Source organism: Solenopsis invicta, chromosome 13 (genome assembly GCF_016802725.1).
Source record: "Solenopsis invicta isolate M01_SB chromosome 13, UNIL_Sinv_3.0, whole genome shotgun sequence".
Lineage (NCBI taxonomy): Eukaryota > Metazoa > Arthropoda > Insecta > Hymenoptera > Formicidae > Solenopsis > Solenopsis invicta.
This window is the reverse complement of record NC_052676.1, coordinates 12,242,340-12,261,356: the sequence shown is the minus strand read 5'-3', so window position 1 is coordinate 12,261,356 and position 19,017 is coordinate 12,242,340. Positions and strand designations below refer to the sequence as shown.

The 19,017-nt window shown below is 48.8% G+C and overlaps 2 protein-coding genes across 2 annotated transcripts; both read right to left on the bottom strand.

Moving 5' to 3' along the window:
* Positions 1–10,094: 10,094 nt before the first annotated feature.
* On the bottom strand, positions 10,095–10,535 carry LOC120359336. Its single transcript, XM_039456475.1, has one exon. It carries the CDS (start codon positions 10,533–10,535, stop codon positions 10,095–10,097), a length of 441 nt encoding a protein of 146 aa, XP_039312409.1.
* Positions 10,536–16,538: 6,003 nt separating this feature from the next.
* On the bottom strand, positions 16,539–18,799 carry LOC120359335. Its single transcript, XM_039456474.1, has 5 exons — positions 18,691–18,799; positions 18,454–18,625; positions 18,126–18,369; positions 17,647–18,082; positions 16,539–17,542 (listed from the first exon to the last, which is right to left on the bottom strand). The coding sequence occupies exons 1-5, from the start codon at positions 18,797–18,799 to the stop codon at positions 16,539–16,541; spliced, it is 1,965 nt and encodes a 654-aa protein (XP_039312408.1).
* Between the last annotated feature and the right edge of the window lie 218 nt (positions 18,800–19,017).

Below are 19,017 nucleotides of genomic sequence, written 5' to 3'. Positions count from 1 at the left end.
GTGCTTCTGTCCGCGAAATATCGTCCGTCCGCGCGTTAGCCTAAGTTCCGCGATTTGTCACCGACCGAGCGTATCATTGCACGTTTGTGATAACCGCACCGCCGACCGTCTTATAAGAGATTTGTATACTTTCACGCGGCGTAAGCTAGTGTTTCGTCCCGACCGAGCGCGGTCGCCGTTGGGCAGAATACGCGCGTTTCGGCGAAACTGATTGTTTCGAAGCCTAAGCTTCGGGGAATCCACAGCTAAGGAGCGGATCGCGTGGCCGGATTTACCGGCGGACGGGCCCGATTTTCCGCGGCCAATGGCCTAGTGAGGGGAGTTTTGTAACCTCAGAGGGGTTACTGTGTCGCGTGAGCGCGAGTATGGTGGCGTCGGAATCGTTCCAGGGACTATCTCCTTCTCGGATTAAATAAGTTATGAATTCTTCCAACTCGTGGGGGCAACGGTCACAATCGAGAGGGTGACGGCGGGTAGCCACGGGCGCGCGGCAAGAATCGCACTTTTGCGGATTGTCTGGATGGCCAAGATAGATATAGTGGGTAATTACCCCGAGATAATTTTCTTTCTTAGAGCTCGAGTGTTTGCTTTTACACTCGAGGCATAATACCGTTGATTCATCGTCGTTGCAAAAATACAGAGAGGTTACGCACTGGGCACTGCGTAACCATATACCAAACGAGCGATTCGCTTCGCGTTGGGCACGGACTAAGAAAATGGCAATGCGCTGCGGTGGGCACATACTCTAATTTACCGTATACTTATTATTCTTCAGGGCATAAACATGTGCACGTCTCTTCAATCTCTATTATAGTAGGCTCGGTGTTAAGGTATGGCTTGTTTTCTGAGTCGTACAAATGATGCGCGAGGTCGTTCAGTGCTTCGTAGCACTCAACGCAGTCCACCGCGGTCTCCGGAAATGAGATTAAACGATTGCAGGACGAGCAGCGTATGGCTTCTTTGTCCCCGCCGACAATTAAATAGTGACGCGTGACTGAGTTGTAAAATACGCGGTCGCGAAGGGGGAGGTTATTTTGGCACCTGTCGCAAATGATGGTGTGATTAATTTGGTGCTGATGCAAGGTGGCCAGGCTACACAACGCGGAGTTAAGCCAATTGAAATATGGGGCTTGAGTTGAAAAATACGCGTTATGTGACATGCTTTATTGGACGTTGCGACTTAGCTTTTAGAATGACGGTTGCTGTTGAGACTGTTGCCTCTGCCTTGATGGCCGCTCTGATGATCGTCCTCGTCCTTCTCGGCTGTCCGGTTGTCTTTGGACCTCGACCGTGGTACTTCTGGTTATGCACTACACTCGCGTCGCGGTGTTGCGTGCATGGAAGCGGGGGTGCATGGAAGCGGGGGACGTTAAGCGTGGAAATTAAGCGAAAGCATGTTTGTATAAACTACCTTTTTATTACTACGATATAAAGGGTAAAAGAAGTGAGTTACAGAAGCACAATTTAAAGTACGATTACATTAAAATAAAGCTTACAGTAAAAATTTAAAATAACGGTGGATTTAGGGTTAGGCTTAGAATTAGAATTAGAATTGGAATTAGAGTGTGTCTCGATTTAGGATTTGAGTTAGAGTTTGAATTAGAATGGATTTTCGAATTAGAGTTAAAATTGGAATTAGAGTGACTCGCTTGGATTAGCGCGAACTAGTAGCTCAGGGGAACTCGGTCGCTACAATTGCGACACGGAACCGTTCTGGCTACACTAGCCCTGATCTCTACTGTCGAGTTCGAACTGCACTGCCCGGAGTCGCGGGCTGCATCCCTATTTATACGATTTTTGAGACAAAGCTCTGGAAAAAGCGCGGCAAGTCGGTACCCTTAGTGGGGGTTGCTGCTGATGCAACCACCACTCAGATTTCTTAAATGAGGAAACTCAAATTCAAGTGCCGTGCGAGCGGACTTCTCCGCCGCGACCATCCGGCACTGAGAAATGTCAGGGAAATGTCAGTTCGCGATTTTATGACTTTAACGGTCGCGCAACAGATTTCTCTGTCGCGGTGTCTTTCAAGTGCCGTGCGAGCGGACTTCTCCGCCGCGACCATCCGGCGCTGGAAAATGTTGAATTGAGATTTTATTACTTTTCGAGTGTCGTAGGCGCAGTTTTCCTCTAGCAACCTTTCGTCACTGGAAAATGTTAAATATGATTTTACGATTTACTGGCCGTACGTGCAGATCGCTTTGCCGCGACTATCCGGCGCTGGGAAATGTTAAATAGACATTAGTCTATGATTTTTATGACTTACTGGCCGTGCGTGCAGATCATTCTGCCGCGACTATCCGGCACTGGAAAATGTTAAGAACAGGATGCGACCTGACAGTTAGATTTGTTAGCGAATGCCGGCTTGCCCGTCTGTTCAATATCGGTGTCGAAAAATTTATACTCGCAACGTCGCGGATGTGACACTAGTCTCGCCGCATACACAATAAACGCTGTTATTTTGTTCACACCAACCAAAACGCCTTCTAATCTCTTCGGGCGACCTTTCGCGCCCGTCCCCGCATGTCGACCGTCCGTGCGGGAAGTACGGTCGTTACAAGTTTTTTTTTACATAAAAACTAAATAATATTATTTAATCATTCAAGAACTTCTGCCCAATTGTACTTAAATATAAAATATTAATGATTATTTTTCTAATTATTTTATAACAGAAACTAAATCTGCTAACTTAAAATTTGTAAAATCTTCCTTGTTATATATATATATTTTTGTAAGACAGTAATATAAGAACAAAATATATAAATAAAATTCAAATAATTGTATACATACATGACTTTTATTGTAATCAAAAATAAATATCTGTAATCCGTAACAAATCAAAAATAAAAATTATTTGTAAATTAACATAATCTTTGGATTTTAACATGACATGAATCGTAATATGCAACAAATTATACTACTTCACAATAATAAAATTTTTCAAAAACATATAATTTTACATTTTGTATTTTTTCTATTATCACTGAATCACCTTTTACATTATATAACAATTTGATGACTATAAAAAATCGAGGTGGCGTCGTATGAGATGGTGCGTTTCGCGCCTCAGACGTCACGGTGGTGTGTGTTTCGTGTAGTGTTCGTCGCGGCGGGGGGTCGGGTCGCCTTCTCTTTGCCGAATTCTGAAACGACTTTTTGGTCAGTGACTAAATCCCGCGTGTTGACCCGCTGGTTGTCGATGGCTCCGGCTAGCCCGGATACATCGACACCGGGCCTTTGGGCCTTGGAGCAACCCGTATACTGGTGCGACTGGCATCTCTTCTCGGGGATGTTCCTTGTTAACCCGGGGGCATCGTCGTGGGGATGCTGGTTTTCGCTGAGGTCATGGATCGGGGGATCGTTCTGGCTGCCTGTGGGGATTGGGGGTCCCGGTCGCCCGGCCGCAGTCCATTGTCTTGGGTTGCACTTGTGTTTTGTTTCGTGTTTTTCCCTGGTCGGCGCGTGTGATGTGTGTGTTGTATATTTGATCCGCCTTGGGTCGGTGGTCCCCGGACGCCGGCCCGTAGTATCCCTCGTGGCGAGGGTGGGGTTCTCCTCGTTAAATAATACCCTATCTATGGAGTTTCATAAACAAAGATAATGGTAATTTACCGCGCAGGGGGGGGGGTCGGATTTCTAGTACCGGCAGAGGGGGACTAGTGTCCCTGGTGCCCCCTTGTCGTCATCACCCGACGGGCTGTCGAGCGAGGTACCCACAGGTTCTGCCGACGAATGGGAGACTGTGGAATTTGATGTTCGTACATGTCGTAACATGCCGCGTGATTCGCGCCTGAGGATGCTCTCGTTTATGCAGAAGCGCCTTGGGCCCGAGTCTCGCGAAGCTATCGATCGGGTCCTTGCTCTCGGGCAACTCGAAGAAGAGCTGTACGGGAACAATGATCCTGATTGGGAGGAAGGGAAGTATTCGGGGGGATCCTCTTCCTCCTCAGAAAGCGAGGGAGATGTCTTTCTCAGCGGGTTGGAGCGGGTGAAGCCGGTCCCTTGGGCCGAGGCCCCCGCCTCGCTCGATGGGGACGACTCGATCCTGTTGGCCAGCGGTCGTCACAAAACGAGTGCCGATCGACAGGACAATAGTGTAATCGGGTCAACGGCGATTTTTCGAGACGGTGGCATATCGCCACCACGCGCTAGGGTTCGACGCCAATGGGATCGACGCCAATCCGCGTCCATGAGGGAGGCCTGGGCAGGGAGGACACCAATGACCCACCTTATCAGAAGCGGCAAGGTCCTTTCCGGCCCGGGGTCGAGTCTATGGAGGTAGATCAGCCAGAGGAGAAAAAGGTGACCGGACCCCTTGGAGCCGGTTATCGATCTGGACGAGCCGGAAGGTCGTGTCCGGATCCCTGATGTTCTAGGAGACAGATCCGACCTCCCGGCTCATATGAGAAGCAGGCGCGCCCGTGGCCACTCTCATCTGGACGGGAGTGGACCCTTCAGGTCCCCCTCCCCTTTGTCCGACGGGGCGAACACTGAAAACCGGCTTCATGAGGTTTCCATGGAGCATTTAGAGCTCGTCGACTCCGAGCCAACGTCATCAGGAGCTCAGAGTCGGAGGGAAAGGGAACGGGGGAGAATGATGTGCGGCCTTGGCAGCGCATCAGGATCCCCCCTACCCTCTTCACGCCAGAGCAACGCCGGGATATTGACCGGCAGTTGGGGGTGATCTCTCGGAGCACGACCATCGATCTGGTCGGTTTGACCGACGGGTGGCTCCGAAAAATCGATAATGCGCGTGCTAAAGCGTCCACAGGTTGCCTGTTTTCGGATATCTTGCCGTCTACGGAGGGTTGAGATCCGCATCTCCGGGTTCGATGAGTCGATCTCCCCGGAGGAGGTGGCCACCGCGTTGTCGATTCCGGGGGCTGCTTCGTGACGGACCTCCGGGTGGGCCGGGTGACACGCGGTCGGCGGGGGCTGGGTTCTGTCATAGTGCAATGCCCAGTCGCCGCTGCCGCGAAGATTGCCCGGTCGGGTAGACTAGCCCTGGGTTGGATGGCGGCTTGCGTGGAGGTGCTGAAGGCGCCTCCGCAGCGATGCTTCCGGTGCCTAGCTCAGGGCCGTACGCAAAACCGGTGCCCTGGCGTTACCGACAGTAGAGGCGGTAAGAAGTGCGGTGAGAAGTGCACGCGGGTTTCCCCGGCTATTCGTTCGGGGAAGAGTGCTTCCCCTCCTCCGCAACAGGAAGAGAGTGGAGATCTAGAGGACGATCGGCCGCTGTCCCCGCCGCCTCCCACCCCGCCTGGCGCTCAGGCCGTAGATGGTGGGACGTCGGCGGGGCCGGCGGACAACGTCGACATGGAGAAGACCCCTCCCGTGACGGACGCCTCTGGAGGTGAGGCGTTTGTCAAGGGAGTGATCGACCTGTCGTCGGGCTCGTCCAAAGCCTCCGGGCTGGGGGCGAGCCCGCCGAGTGAGAAGAGGTGCAAAGACCTCGATAAGCCGAGTGCCTCGCACCTCCCATAAGCGAAGGTGGTGCTTGAGCCCCTCCCTCTTCCGTAACAGCAGAGGCGAGTGGGATTCGACTCGAACATACCTGCCAAGAAGGCGCTCCTCAGACCCCGGGCGTAGAAGGCGTTAACGCCTTCTCCCCCAGGGTCGTCTATCCATTGAGGTAATAGGACCGTGGCATGTCCCCCTGGGGGGGGGCTGTGACCGGACGAACAAATGCTAATTTCCGAATTTTCACTTTACAGGTTATTTTACCTACCTTTAAAATGAATCCTGCGTGAATTTCACGGTCGCCAGGTAATTTAACCCTGTAATTACCAAGGTGGGATACGTAATTGTCCTTTCTTTCTGTTTCAGGAATCCTCGTTCGTGATTGGCCAGGCTCGTTCTTCCTGTCAACGGTCGTCGTGGGATAGATTACGCCGCCGCATAACGTTCGTCGGTACACAGGTAAGTCAAATTATTATTAATTGTGCACTGCGTTTAATGTCTGTACACTTATTGTTTTAGATGCGCGTATAGGAACGGGACTTCTCGTGTTGGGTCAGCGAAAAATTCATGGCAAGTTCACACGAGTAATATCTTTATTGCACACACTGTTTGTATATAAAAATAAATTGTCATTTTTACTGTCTGATTTCGCGTGTACACTTTCCCGAATCACATCTAATCAATGTTCTTAACTGTAACGCGACTACGCGTTATGTTCGCGATGATGCAATGTTGCATCATTCGCACCGATGTGCGATGACACCGATGTGTCTTGGAACGTGGTTCGTGACCAACTAACTGCTAAAATGGCGACGTTTGGCGTCTCTCCTCGAGGCCCCTATTTTCGGCTGTCGCCATGTATCATTCCGCCAACATGGCGGCGGCGTTATTACAAAGCGCGGCAAATCCACAAGTTGAATTGTGGTGTATATGGGTTAATTCTAATTTGTGTTATTATTTTTAGTTTAAATGGCGCTGGATGAGTGCACAGGCTTTGTAATATATATTGTACTTAAATTATAACATAATACATTAAAAGATATCTTAACCTATTATTTTATTCTGACAAAGAATAGTTACTTATTACTTTGTGGTTGTTTTAATCTGCTATTGTCTCTCATGGAGATAAATAACGTAAAATTAAAAGGGTTTGAATAAAACAAAATATTCATGAATATAACAAAATTAATAATGAAATTAAATCTAATGTTTAGGGTATCTTATGTACCTATAATTCGTTCGCTGTGTCTTCTTTATCTTGTTCGCGTGTTGATAGTTTGTATGCGGAGCAGGTATTTTGGTCCGATACATGCCCGTTTGTTGATGTGACAGCCGCTGAGTCCGCCTCCTTGTTGTGGTCCGTTGCGGTGTGTTTGTCATCACTGACGGTTACTGTGGCGGTTGTGGCCTTTGCGTGGGTCATCTCCGGTTGCACAGGTATCTCCGTTTGGTCCGGTGAGACCTCCTTCGGCTTGTTTTCGCTTCCGAGTTCCATTTCTGGCCTTGGATGAATCTCTACGGGGGGCTCCCTTTCCCTTGGTAGCCTTTTTAGCGTGACCACGGGAAAATTTTCCCGCGGTTGCAGGGCACCTTGCGATCCTGGGCCTCGTTCTCGGCTGCCCCGGCGCTCGGGGATGCTCAGGAGACGAGGACTATGGGCTGCCCGATGAGTCTGGGTTTCCGCTCATCCGGCGGATCGGCTACTCGTGGATAGGAGGTAGGCCTGGACGGTCCCTCGGGACCGCAGGACCTTAGGCAGGGAGTTGGCGCGGAACGGGTAAGTTCGGCGCTCGCCTATGGCCCTAAAGGAGCGCGGGGGTGCGTGTCGATGCTTGCACGGCGCTACCCCGGGGTGGACAGGTAGCTCAGCCGACGTATCTCAGCTTGCCGCCCTGCCACGTCTATTCCCAACCTGACAAACTGGCGCGTCGGGGGGCTCATGCTCTAACCCCTGTTGAGGGACATTGGCGCAACCCATTGGTTCCCGATCCCTCCACACACTGGAGGTGGGTCGGTGAGGTTTTTAGTTGGTAAGCGGGGGGGACGTACCCGGTCGCTGAAACTATGTGGCCAGGATTACACCGTTCTGACACGAGTCCAACACTATCAGGTCAAGCCAGCCTGGTGTGTCATGAGCATTTTCCACATCGTACCAAAAAAGGCAACACAGAGAATTAAAAAAAAATTTTTTTTTAAATTCAGGTTTATGTCATCAATTCTGAGTTCATTTTAAGATGCAAAAGAATTCATTTCCTGGAAAAAAGAGAATTCTTTTTACTTCTCAAAATAAATTCAGAATTAATGACATCAATCTGAATACATTTTGAAATTTGTGTGGTGCAATAAAATCAATTTTATTTTTAACAAAAACTAAAAAAAATATTTATATGACTCACATCCGGCATAAAAAATTCAAAAAAATATTTCCAAAAATTCATGTTTATGTTATCAATTCTGAGTTTATTTGGAGATGCAAAAAAATTTTTTTTCAGAAAAATCAGAGAAAGAATTCTTTTACTTTTCAAAATAAATTCAGAATTGATGATATCAATCTGAATTCTTTTTAAATTCCGTGTGCTATAATAAAATCAATTTTATTATCAACAAAAAATAAAAAATGTTTATATGACTCAGATCTAATACAGAGAACTCAAGAAAAATTTTCCAAAAATTCATGTTTATATCATCAATTTTGAGTATGGATGAGGTTCCGAGAACGGGAACCCTCCGATTTGGCTGCAAATTGGTATATTACTGTTTTTTATTGCACTGAGTACGAATATTATAATGAAAGTCATCAACAAGGTCATCTTCAAAGTAAAAAATTTAAAAAAAGCTCCGAAAATATCGGTTTTTTTTTAATTATTTCAGAAAATATTTATTTTACAAAAAAATGTGTCAAACAAAAAATGAAGCCTGTAATAAGCTCTATAAAAAATGTTATTTACATATTTTACCTAACTTCAATATTTTAGTTATTATAGTAGAAAAACTGTTTTAAAATAATTTTTTTCAAACTTTTAATAGCTTTGCGTAAAATGTAAATGCTTGCACAGGGAAAGGGCTCCGCCCTTTTTTTTTTTTTTACATGGGGAAATCCTCATGGATACCCCTCCCTTTCGGGTGGAAGGGAGGCGGTTATGCCGGACTCTTACCGGCTAAAACCCCATGGTGGTCCACCTTTACATGTGACGTAAGGGGCGCCCCGGGCTTGTGAAGGCATACTCCAACGGGCGCCCCCCGAGCCACTTTCCCTCTCCCATTTGGCGTGGGAGAGGGATGTCCTAACTGGAGACCGTTGCGGGACCACCACGCAACGGCCTCCCCTGCCGAGGAGCTGGGTGCAATGAGATAGGGTCCCTGCAGCTCCCAGCAGTCTTGGGCCAGAGGGCCAGGCACATCTCGCCCGTTCCTCCCTCCAGCCCGTGACTGTTTTGGGAGAGTTTACAGGACCCGTGCAAATGCCCGGGCCCTTCTCCCAGCTCTCTTTTTACGGCAAGGAGCGGCGTTCGGGGCCAACTCCCTACGTCTTTCGTCGCTCTCCTTCTGTGAGATAACCGACTCACAGAAGGAGAGCGCGGCTGCCCAGGCTCTCCTCCCCTTCGAGCATGGCACGTACTATGTTCTCCAGGGAGAAGTCAGCCTGGTTAATGTCTAGGGCTCGAAGTAAGACCCGACGGTCAGCATCCCATGCTGGACACTCCAACAGGATGTGATCCGCCGAGTCCACCCGAGCCCCGCAATTGTGGCACACACTGGTGGGTTCACGTCCTATACGGTGCAGATACTCACCGAAGCAACCATGCCCGGTGAGCACCTGCCCCAGCCTGTAGGTGAGGGATCCGAAACGTCGCCGGCCCACCAATTCCCTCAGGATGGGCCTGATAGCGCCGACGACGCGAGAACCCGGCCCATCTAAGGACAGGCCCTCGCCCCAATCTTCGACAGCACGCCTCCTTTTTTAGAGGCGCCACACCTCCTGCTCTTTGTGTGTCCAGGGAGCCCGGGGGCCCGACGACGCGCACGTTTCTCTTCGTACGCATGTGCGTACACGCGGGCCTCGAGCACCCACGGGAGCTCCCCGGCCACCAGCATCGCTGCCACAGTGGCGATGGTCCGGTAACCCCGTGCGGCACGGACGACCAGCCCTCGCTGAGCGCTCTGTAAGAGCTCTTTTAGGCGACGGCTGGCCGCCACATCGGCGTACCACACGGGGGCGCCATATAGCGCTATTGACCGGACCACGCCGAGGTACAGGCGGCGAGCTCCTCCACCAGGTCTCCTGAGATTGGGCATCAACCTGCCAAGACTGGCAGACACTACCCGCACTCGGGAAACCAACCGCAGGAAGTGCGGCACAAAACTCCATCTGCTGTCAAGGATGAGACCCAGATATTTCATCTGGGTCCCAATTGGGACTCGGACTCCCTCTACGGTAAGCTGGGTTTACCGCCCCGCGCGGTGGTCCCCTCACCCGAGGTCCAGCGAACCAGACGACCTCGGTCTTTTGGGGAGCCACGCTTAAACCCAGCTCTGTATTCGACCCACCAGGTGCGCCACCCAAACCTCAGCGAGGCGAATGGTGCTCCTCCAATCTTTCCCCCAGGCCAGGAGTAGTGTGTCGTCAGCGTAACACACTAAACCCAGCCTTCGAAGGAGGGCGCCCCGGAGAACCCAGTTATAGCCGAAGTCCCACAGAAGCGGTCCAAGGACCGATCCCTGCGGGACACCTCGCTGGATTCCACGTTATGGGCCACTCCATACCGCCCCAAGTAACATATGCCCCTGTCCCAGAGGTAATCCCCGATCACCTCCTGCATATACGTCGGCACCCGGTGAAATCGGAATGCCTGACGTATACACTTCCACGGAAAGGTGTTGAAGGCGTTGGCTATGTCCAATGACACAGCCAGCACCACCCTTCCGCGGGAGACAGCCTCATACGAGAGGGCACGGACCCGCCGGATCGCGTTGACGGTAGATCGGCCCTCCCGGAATCCGAACTGGCAGTCGACCAGATCGGGGCCCTCATGGGACAGGTGCTCTCGGAGGCGAGCCGCTAGAACACGCTCCAGCATTTTGCTCGCCTCGTCGAGCAGGCAAATGGGGCGGTAAACCGAGAGCGACCCCTCAGGCTTACCCTTCTTCCGGAGGAGCACCAACTTCGCCTCCTTCCACGCGGTGGGGAACCGCCCAGCCTCGAGGCACTTCCCGAACAAGTGCCGGAGGCCGTCCACCAAAATTCCTGACACCAAGGCCAGGGCCTTTATGGGGATGCCGTCCGGGCCCGGGGCTGTTTTCTTCCCCCGGAGCCGTTTGGCAAATCCCCAGCACCTCTTTCCTCGAGACCTCGTGCGCGTTCCCCCACCAGTCAGGTACTGGCGGAGGGGGGACGCCGAGATGGGCCACCTCCCCCGGCCCCGGAGGGAACAGGGTGGTCACCACGGTCCAGTGTTGCCAGAGATAAAAAAATTAACTCCCTATCAAAATAATAAAAAATCCCTACAATTCCCTACTGAACAATTTTTAAATCCCTACAATTACCCTACGAAAGATAATCGATAAAGGGACTACTATTCTCCCTAAAAGTTGGTTTATAATGGCCGTAACCGTAAGACATTGGCCAATCATAGTATCTGTACAGAAAAATACTTGACTATGATTGGTCAATTTCTTACGGTAACGGTTATTATAAACCAACTTTTAGGGAGAATAGTAGTTACCGTAAAAAATTGACCAATCATAATCGATTATTCTTCTATAAATCGACCATTATTGGCCAATTTTTTACGGTTACGGCTATTTTCAGCTATTATAAACCAACCCTTATGGTCTTTAGTTGGATTCATAGTCATAAACTATAAGAATTGACCAATCACAGTTTAATATAAAGAGAATATTCGACTGTGATTGGTCAATTCTTACAGCTTATAATTGTGATACCAACTAATAGCTTATTGTAAAAAGGTCATTAAAGGTGCAGTTACATGCCAAGCGTCAAGCGTCAAGCAACAGACTTCTTTTATTGGCTGCTGCTTGCCCAAAATTTAACAATAGCCAATAAACGATGTCTGTTGCTTGACGCTACCGGGGCGAAGTTAGCTGTCGGACTAATAGCTACAGTAGCTATTAGTCCGACAGCTATCTTTGCCCCGGTCTCGACGCTTGGCATATAACTGCACCTTTAGACAAAATAATAAACACTAAAAATATGCGGATAAGTTTTATTTATTATAATAAGTATATATTATATATTTATTATTATAATATATACATATAAGAACAAAAATATATAAACGTATATATAAACAAAAAATAAAAGATATATGTGATATTCAAAATAAAATTACATAACATTTTTACAAGGTATCACATTTGCATTGTTGCTACAGTAATTCACAATTTTGAATGTATCCAAATTGATATTTCAAACGCTAAAAAAAAGCTTATATTTTTGGCTATACTTTTATTATCTAAAATTTCTAGTCCAGTATTCGTAATCGACTCTCTTATATTTAAAATCGTCTTAAATATTATCTTAAGATATTTTCTACCAGAGATCTGTGTTAGCATCTTAAGATTCTTGAAACGTTATTAAGATAATCTTGAGATAAGAATCGATTACGAAGACCGGCCTTAAAATATTCAAAATGAATGTTAATCGAGTCATTTTTTAAATGTTTTACATACTTAATATCACAAAAATAGAGTATAATGAATAGGATGACACCCTTCTGGACACAGCACGATTGACTACCACCACTCACAGTGCTTGATCAGTGGAAAAAATTTAAGCATCGACCGCTATGAGTGGTGGTTCCAATTTTGCGCACCCCTAATGAATGCATACACATGCGCAACTGCTCATTGAGTGACAAACAAATGAAAAATAATTGGTTGGATGCAGGATGCAGGTAAGAAGCAATCATTTTCAATTGCTACTTAGCAACTTAGTGAGTGATTGCACATTTGAATGTACTCATTCACAATCAGTCTTATTCTGATATAAATTCTTGCGAAACAAATTATAATGATTATTTGTTATGGGATAATTATGGCACGTTTGTTCAGTATTTTTTAAATCTAATTTTATTCTTAAAATTGCACATAATGTTTCGGTATTCAGTCTATTTCTTTTCTTCGTTTTAATGTCAGTACACATTGAGAACACCCTTTCAACTTCTGCGTTGGAATGAGGTAATGAGAGTGCTATAGCAACAACTTGACACAAATTTTTAAAAGGCCATTCATTATTGAACGTTTTGGTTTTAGATAAATCATGCCAAAATTCTACAATTGATTTTTTACATAACTGTTCTGATAGTGGATAGTCTCAAAATAATATTTTAACATTTCCCACTCTGCTAAAACATCATTTTTATTGATAATTATGTTGTTGTACTTGTTACAAATATAATCTAAGTTAGGCCGATTAGAACTTGTTAATGCAACAGTTGGATGTAAAAATTTTAATTCTGCAATTAATTTATCGTTTAAAGGTAATCTTTTTAATGTTTTTTCGACAGCTACCTGATAAAATTTCATACACCTTAGTTTAAATTCATGTATATCTTTGTTTTGATTAACAATATTAGACAATGTTATCTTTGCAGCAAAACCAATGTTAATCTTTTCTAATGGCAACAACCTATCCGGATTTTGTGGGTTGATTTCTTTTATATTTTCGAATGCTTTTGGATGTAAAAAATTTCCACAAATTAATCGTAAAAGTCTCTGACTTTCTTCTCCCAAACAATAAATTAGAATATTTTCAGATTGAAACAACTTGTTAAAATTATTGAATAAAGGTAAGACGTGTGCCATAAATTGAAAGTAAGCCTTAATGAAGGGATTGTTGAGGTCTCTTAAAATCAAATCTGCAGATGGATTTTTGTCTTCAACAGAAGCTAATAAAAAAGTTTGTTGAAGAATTTCCCATTGTTCTAAAATTCTGTTAACCGCATTTAAAAGAGCTAACCATCTGGTTCGACTAGAGTTAATCATTTTATGTTTTTCTTTATTCATCAACGTTTGAATGCCTTCTAAAATTGATTGTCTTTTCGGACTTCGAGAAAAATAAGAATAAATAGAGTGCGTAAGTCCTTCGACATTTTTTGGCAGTTCATCTGCAGCAGAGCTGGCTATCAAATGAGCCGAATGACAAATGCATCCTAACACAAATATGTTAGGATTATCTTTTAATAGATATGTCATAAAAGATTCATTTTTGCCAAGCATTACATTTGCGTTATCGCTGCAGTAACCTACAATTTTGGACGTATCCAAATTATGATTTGTTAAACATTGAACAAAAAGTTTATACATATTTTTGGCTGTAGCTCCATTATCTGGTATTTTTATAATATCCAACAAGTGAGTTTTAACTGAGTCATCTTTAAAATATTTGACCAAAATACACAAATTCTTATCATTACTAATATCGGTGCTCTCGTCAATCAAAATAGAAAAGAATGATTGTTGCAAATCATTATCAATACATCTCTTAATGTTTTCCGAAAGAACATTTTTAATTAAATGTGTACACTTACTGCGTTTAACTTGAATTTCACGAGATAATTGACTATCATTAAAAATATTTTGTGACAAAGCAATTATTTGTTCCATTACGCGAAAACTTAAATTATGCTCAGCAGCTAACACAGCATATCTTAATTCAGCCTCTATACAGGACTGAGTATTCTTTTTTACTATAAAACTATCCAAAGAAACATTTGATATTGATACTTTTACGTTTTTTGAATGCATAGCAGTAACTGCATGCTTCTGTAATTCACTTTTTCCAGCAGTTATAATTTTATTACAGGCTTTACAAATTGCTTTGTACTTGTCATTAGGAACTGGTTCAAGCCAACCTTTGAATAGCTGTTCTTTTAACCAAGTAGTGGAGAAAGCCTGACGTCGCCACGTTTTTTCGTCTTTTTTGGAATTCGGTTTTTTTTTTTATTTCGGACCTTCGTCATCTGCTTTTGTATTTTCTTCTTGCTCTTCATGATCTTCAATAAATTTTGATTCAGAAATGTCAATATCGCTTTCTTTGCTTGTATCATATTCATCATTTGATGTATTTTCAGACATCACGAACAAACTATAAAAATTTTAAAAATAATATTTTAATATCATTCTGTTACCTATTTTCTTATAAAACTAACCTCAAAATTTAGAAGATTTCTTCTAGAAGCCCGTTTCAATTGCTATTGCGACGATAGTGAAAATTAGACGAAGACAGATATACACGCACCGGCAAAAATGATGTCTCGCGCTGGCACGTGTCTTCTATGCACACAGCGAAATGTACACGTATAATGTTGTGTGATATCTGCGCAATTCGCACTTCTAGTGACACGTATGTACATGTTCGCTTCGTTGTGTGCGTAGAAGACGCGTGCCAGCGCGAGACACCATTCTTGCCGGTGCGTGTAAAAAAATTGTATTTGCCAAATTATCAAAATGTCACTACATTTTACGAAATTTAACCAAATCCTCCCTACGTGATTTTTGCTGTTAAATGTCCCTACGAATAGGGAGAATTCCCTACGACTGGCAACACTGCCACGGTCTCGAGGAACTGCTGGTCGAGACTATCCGTTAGGGGTGCGCCCGCCGCCCTGATTTTCTTACAAGTTTATATGGGCGCCCCCACGGATCACGATCGACTGTCTTGACCAGCTCTTCCCAGGCCCTGGCCTTGGACTCACCTATGGCTCGTTGAAAGGCACGCTTGGCATCTCGCCGTTGGTCCCTCAACGAGGCCATAACTTCGTCGTCCCTGACGCGCTTGCGTGCGTAGTGGGTGCACCGGTGGATCGCCCGATTGCACTCACGTCTGAGCTGGGCAATCTCGGGCGTCCACCAGTACACCCCCTTCTTACGGGGGGGGCTTACGGATGCGGGGCATCGCGGCATCACAGATATCTGTGAGCACGCCCCGCAGCCGCGCCGCTCCCTCGTCCACATCGGCCATTGGCCTGGTCAGTATCCCCGACCAGGCCACAGACTCGGCCGCGGCCATCAGGAAGTCAACATTGAGCTTCCTGACGGCCCAGCGGCACGGCATCTGGGCCCCCCCTCGCCATCAGCAGCTTGCTCACGCACAAGCCGCTGACGGCCGCTGGAGGGATCGGAGACCCGGAACCGAATATATCAGTGATCCGACAATGTCTCCTCCCCCTCCAACACCTTCCATCCGGACACCATGCGCGAGGCACGGGGGCATCCAAGGGTAAAGTCCACAATGGAGCCCCCATTGTGCCTCACGCAGGTGTCCACGGACCCCTTGCTTAGGAAATGGAGCCCTAGCTCCAGGGCCCAATTTCCCAGGGAGTCCCCTCTTAGACATGTCACCGGGGACCCGCACTCCTCCAACTTGGCATTGAAATCCCCGGCGACGATTGTTGGTGAGGGGCAAGACAGGTCAACGACCAGCCCCACCTTCTAACAGTTCCTCGAATTGGACGAGGCGGCGGCTCGGGGGGGCATACACCCCTATCACCACCGTCTCGCCCCATCTAGCAGCCACGTAGCCCTCCCTCCTCTCAACGAGAGAAAGAGGGAGAGCCCGCGGACCACCACCTCCAATAATCACCGAGCCATCCTGGTGACCGAGCCAATCGACCCGATCGTGAACCAGGTATGGCTCGGAGGCTACAGCTAAGTCTATGGATCACTCCGCGAGATGTTGGCACATGAGATCCTGCGCCCTCGCGGAGTGGTTCAAGTTTGCCTGGAGGAAGCGGAGGGTGGTGTCTGGCATTATTTGGCCGTCTCCATTGCCTCCTCCAGGCTTCCTACCTTCATGGGAGAGGGTGCTGCTGCTTCCTCTCCCACAGCGGGAGAGACGGTGCTGGTTTTTCGGCTGGTCGCCGTTTTCCCGCTGTCTTTCTCTAGCGCAGCAGTCACCGCTGCCGTGCCCTGTGCCAAGGCTGTTGACTTGGACTGGCCGCCCCTCTTCTTAGGAGGGGATGGCTATGCAGGCTTAACCCCCATCCGATGGTTGGGGGGCGGCCGCGTGCCTCGCACCTCGGGCACTTCGGTGGGGCCCCCGCGAGGTGGCCCTCCTGGCCTCAGCGATAGCACAGGCCGCTACGGTCCACCTCTGAGGGGCACTTGTTGCGCACGTGCCCCACTTCTAGGCAGCGATGGCACTGCATCGGGCGGGCCTCTAGAAGCTCAACCCGGGCCATCGTCCACCCAACTCTTAATCTTCCCGATTTCGCCGCCTTGAGAGCGGCGGCTTTCGGGACCCGGGCCCACGCTCCGCGAAGCCCGCCCACACCTGGTCTAAGCCCGTTGACAAGAATGTCAGCGGCGGCGCATCCCCCCGCCACAGTAATTGCTGCAGCTACCTCCGCTGCAGTGATAGAGTCATCAAAGCCGGATACCCGTACCTCAGCCGTGGGCACCGGCCTGGAGACTCTCACTCCGCTTTCCCCAAGAGCGGCGACCAGCTTCTCGGCCAGTCTGTCCGCCTTGGGGGCACTTTCCTCGCCGGGGAGCTCAAGAATGATGCCCCCGGTGACCGCCCTCCGCATGCGGAGGTGGTCAATTTCCAAGGCCGCAAGATCCACCTTGGACCTTGCAGCCTTCATTACCTCCGCATACGGGAGGTCGTTTATCTTCTTTGGGGGTACAGTGAGGACAACTGCAGCCGGCCTCACTTTTCCCCCTTTCCTCTCCTTTTTCCCCTTAGGTTTGGAGGGGGGAGGCGTCTTAGTCGTTGGGGCCTTCTTAGTGGTGGAACCCGCCGACCTGACGTTCGCCGCAGGGAGCCCATTTTTATTAGAGGGCCCCGCCACTTTGTTTGTGACGGCGACCCCCCCCCCGGGCTGCCTTTTGGTAAGTGAAGGGACAGTAGGGGCTGCTGTTGTCCCCTTCTTCCTCCTGCCTTTTTTCACCACCTCTACAAACGATAGCGCCCCGTCGCCGAGGCACTCTGCGGCCCCTCCTGGGCCTCTTGAAGCAAGGGCCGGAGCCGTCGGTTTTGCCAGCTGAGGCTGGGATTGGGGCTTTTTCTGCCCCTTGCCTGTCTTAGTGGCGGCCGGTGGCGGAGCCGGTTTGGGCTTCGCTCCTTTGGTCGTCGACCCAATTCCATCTTTTTTTGAGGCAGCGAGGGGGGGGGGCGGAGGATCTCCTCTGGCGGGAGGCGAGACTCAAACGCCTCGAGTCTCGCACTCAGCATGCCCCCCACCTGCCTCATGATGTTAGCCGCTAACTCCTCCCTCCAGTCCCCTGAAACCGGGGGTGGGGGGCATGGAGCCGCGGCAGTATCCTGCCCTGCCGATGGGGCAACAGGCGGTCCTCTCGTCCGAACAGGAGAGGCCACAGGAGACTCTCCCCCCCCCCGACTAGTCAGCCTCTTGACCTTACGAGGGGGCTGTGGGACTCTCTCGATGTCACCGCCATCATCTGAGGAAGGATCCTCAACGATGCGCTGCGGTCTCCTCTTGAGGAGGTTCTGTTTGATGGCGGCGATCTCCGCCCTCAAATGAGTCACCTCCTCTCGGAGGCTGGCATTATCGCGCTCCAGCCTCTGAACCTCCTCGTTTGCCGTCAGAGCTCCGAATTCCCTGGAGGTCTCTATGATTGCATCGCCAATCTCCTTAAGGGCCTTGATGTATGTTCCCTTAAGGTGACCCCGACGTCACAGCCACTTTGATGGCCGTGTCCACCGCGTCCTCCATTTGCCTCATTAGGACGACCCTTCGCGCCTCCTCCTCCGTGATGTTCAGGCTACTCAGCGAGGCTGCAAAAGCGGCCGACGCTTTTCGCCTCTCAATCCTCGATTCAGTGAATTCTCTTTCGGCCATTAGTTCCAGCTCGAGATCCTCCTTTTCGTTGAGTTCTTGCTTGTACTTCGCAAGATCTTTAAAATCCCCCGACGTGACGGGTCTGCCCCTGCCCCGCTTTACCGGGGAAGAGGGGACAACAAGTGCCCCCGATGGGGCCACCACCACCAAATCTTTTTCCAGCGCCTCTTACGCACCGCCTAGGGCAGTCTGAAAGATTGCGAGGGCCTGCGATCTAGTCGCAGCACCCAAGGCCGACCCGCCAGCCTCCGTCGGATCTTCAACAGTAGATACTGGTGAGACCAGCGTTTTTGAAGCCGGTCCTGGATTTTTGTGGATGACCACTCTGCACTCCAGGTTCTCACCTTAGGACCCGATCGGGTCTTTCGGTTAGTACGGCGGGGGCTCCGGCTCCTCCCATGCTCATTACCTGAGCCGCTTGTCACGTCTATCTCCGAGTCACACTCGAACTCGGATGACTGAGGTGGCACCTTTTCCTTACTTTTATTTGTACTTTTTTTGTTATTCATAGTATTCATTCTTGTTTTTCTTCCCGGGAGCAGTGCGGTTCCGTCCACCAGGGTATACCCTCACCGGCCGAAAACATGACTCGCACTGGGCCCCGAGTTCCTCCGGGGGGTGGACATATGTCACTGGGGGAGGGAGGTCATTTCCCCACTGGACTCCGGGCTCCTACTCGGCCCCTCATTGCTGGAGGGCTTTTTAGGGCTCCCGCGCCTCCGACCTCGCGGACACC

What these genes read in the sequence shown, in the direction of transcription:
- LOC120359336 (XM_039456475.1), bottom strand. Translation starts at nt 10,535, where the DNA reads ATGCTGGAGCGTGTTCTAGCGGCTCGCCTCCGAGAGCACCTGTCCCAT.
- LOC120359335 (XM_039456474.1), bottom strand. Translation starts at nt 18,799, where the DNA reads ATGAATACTATGAATAACAAAAAAAGTACAAATAAAAGTAAGGAAAAG. An exon ending in CAGACTGCCCTAGGCGGTGC is followed by an intron (nt 18,370 to 18,453) that starts GTAAGAGGCGCT and finishes AAAGCGGGGCAG; the next exon opens with GGGCAGACCCGTCACGTCGG. An exon ending in GCAGGTGGGGGGCATGCTGA is followed by an intron (nt 17,543 to 17,646) that starts GTGCGAGACTCG and finishes CGACGACCAAAG; the next exon opens with GAGCGAAGCCCAAACCGGCT.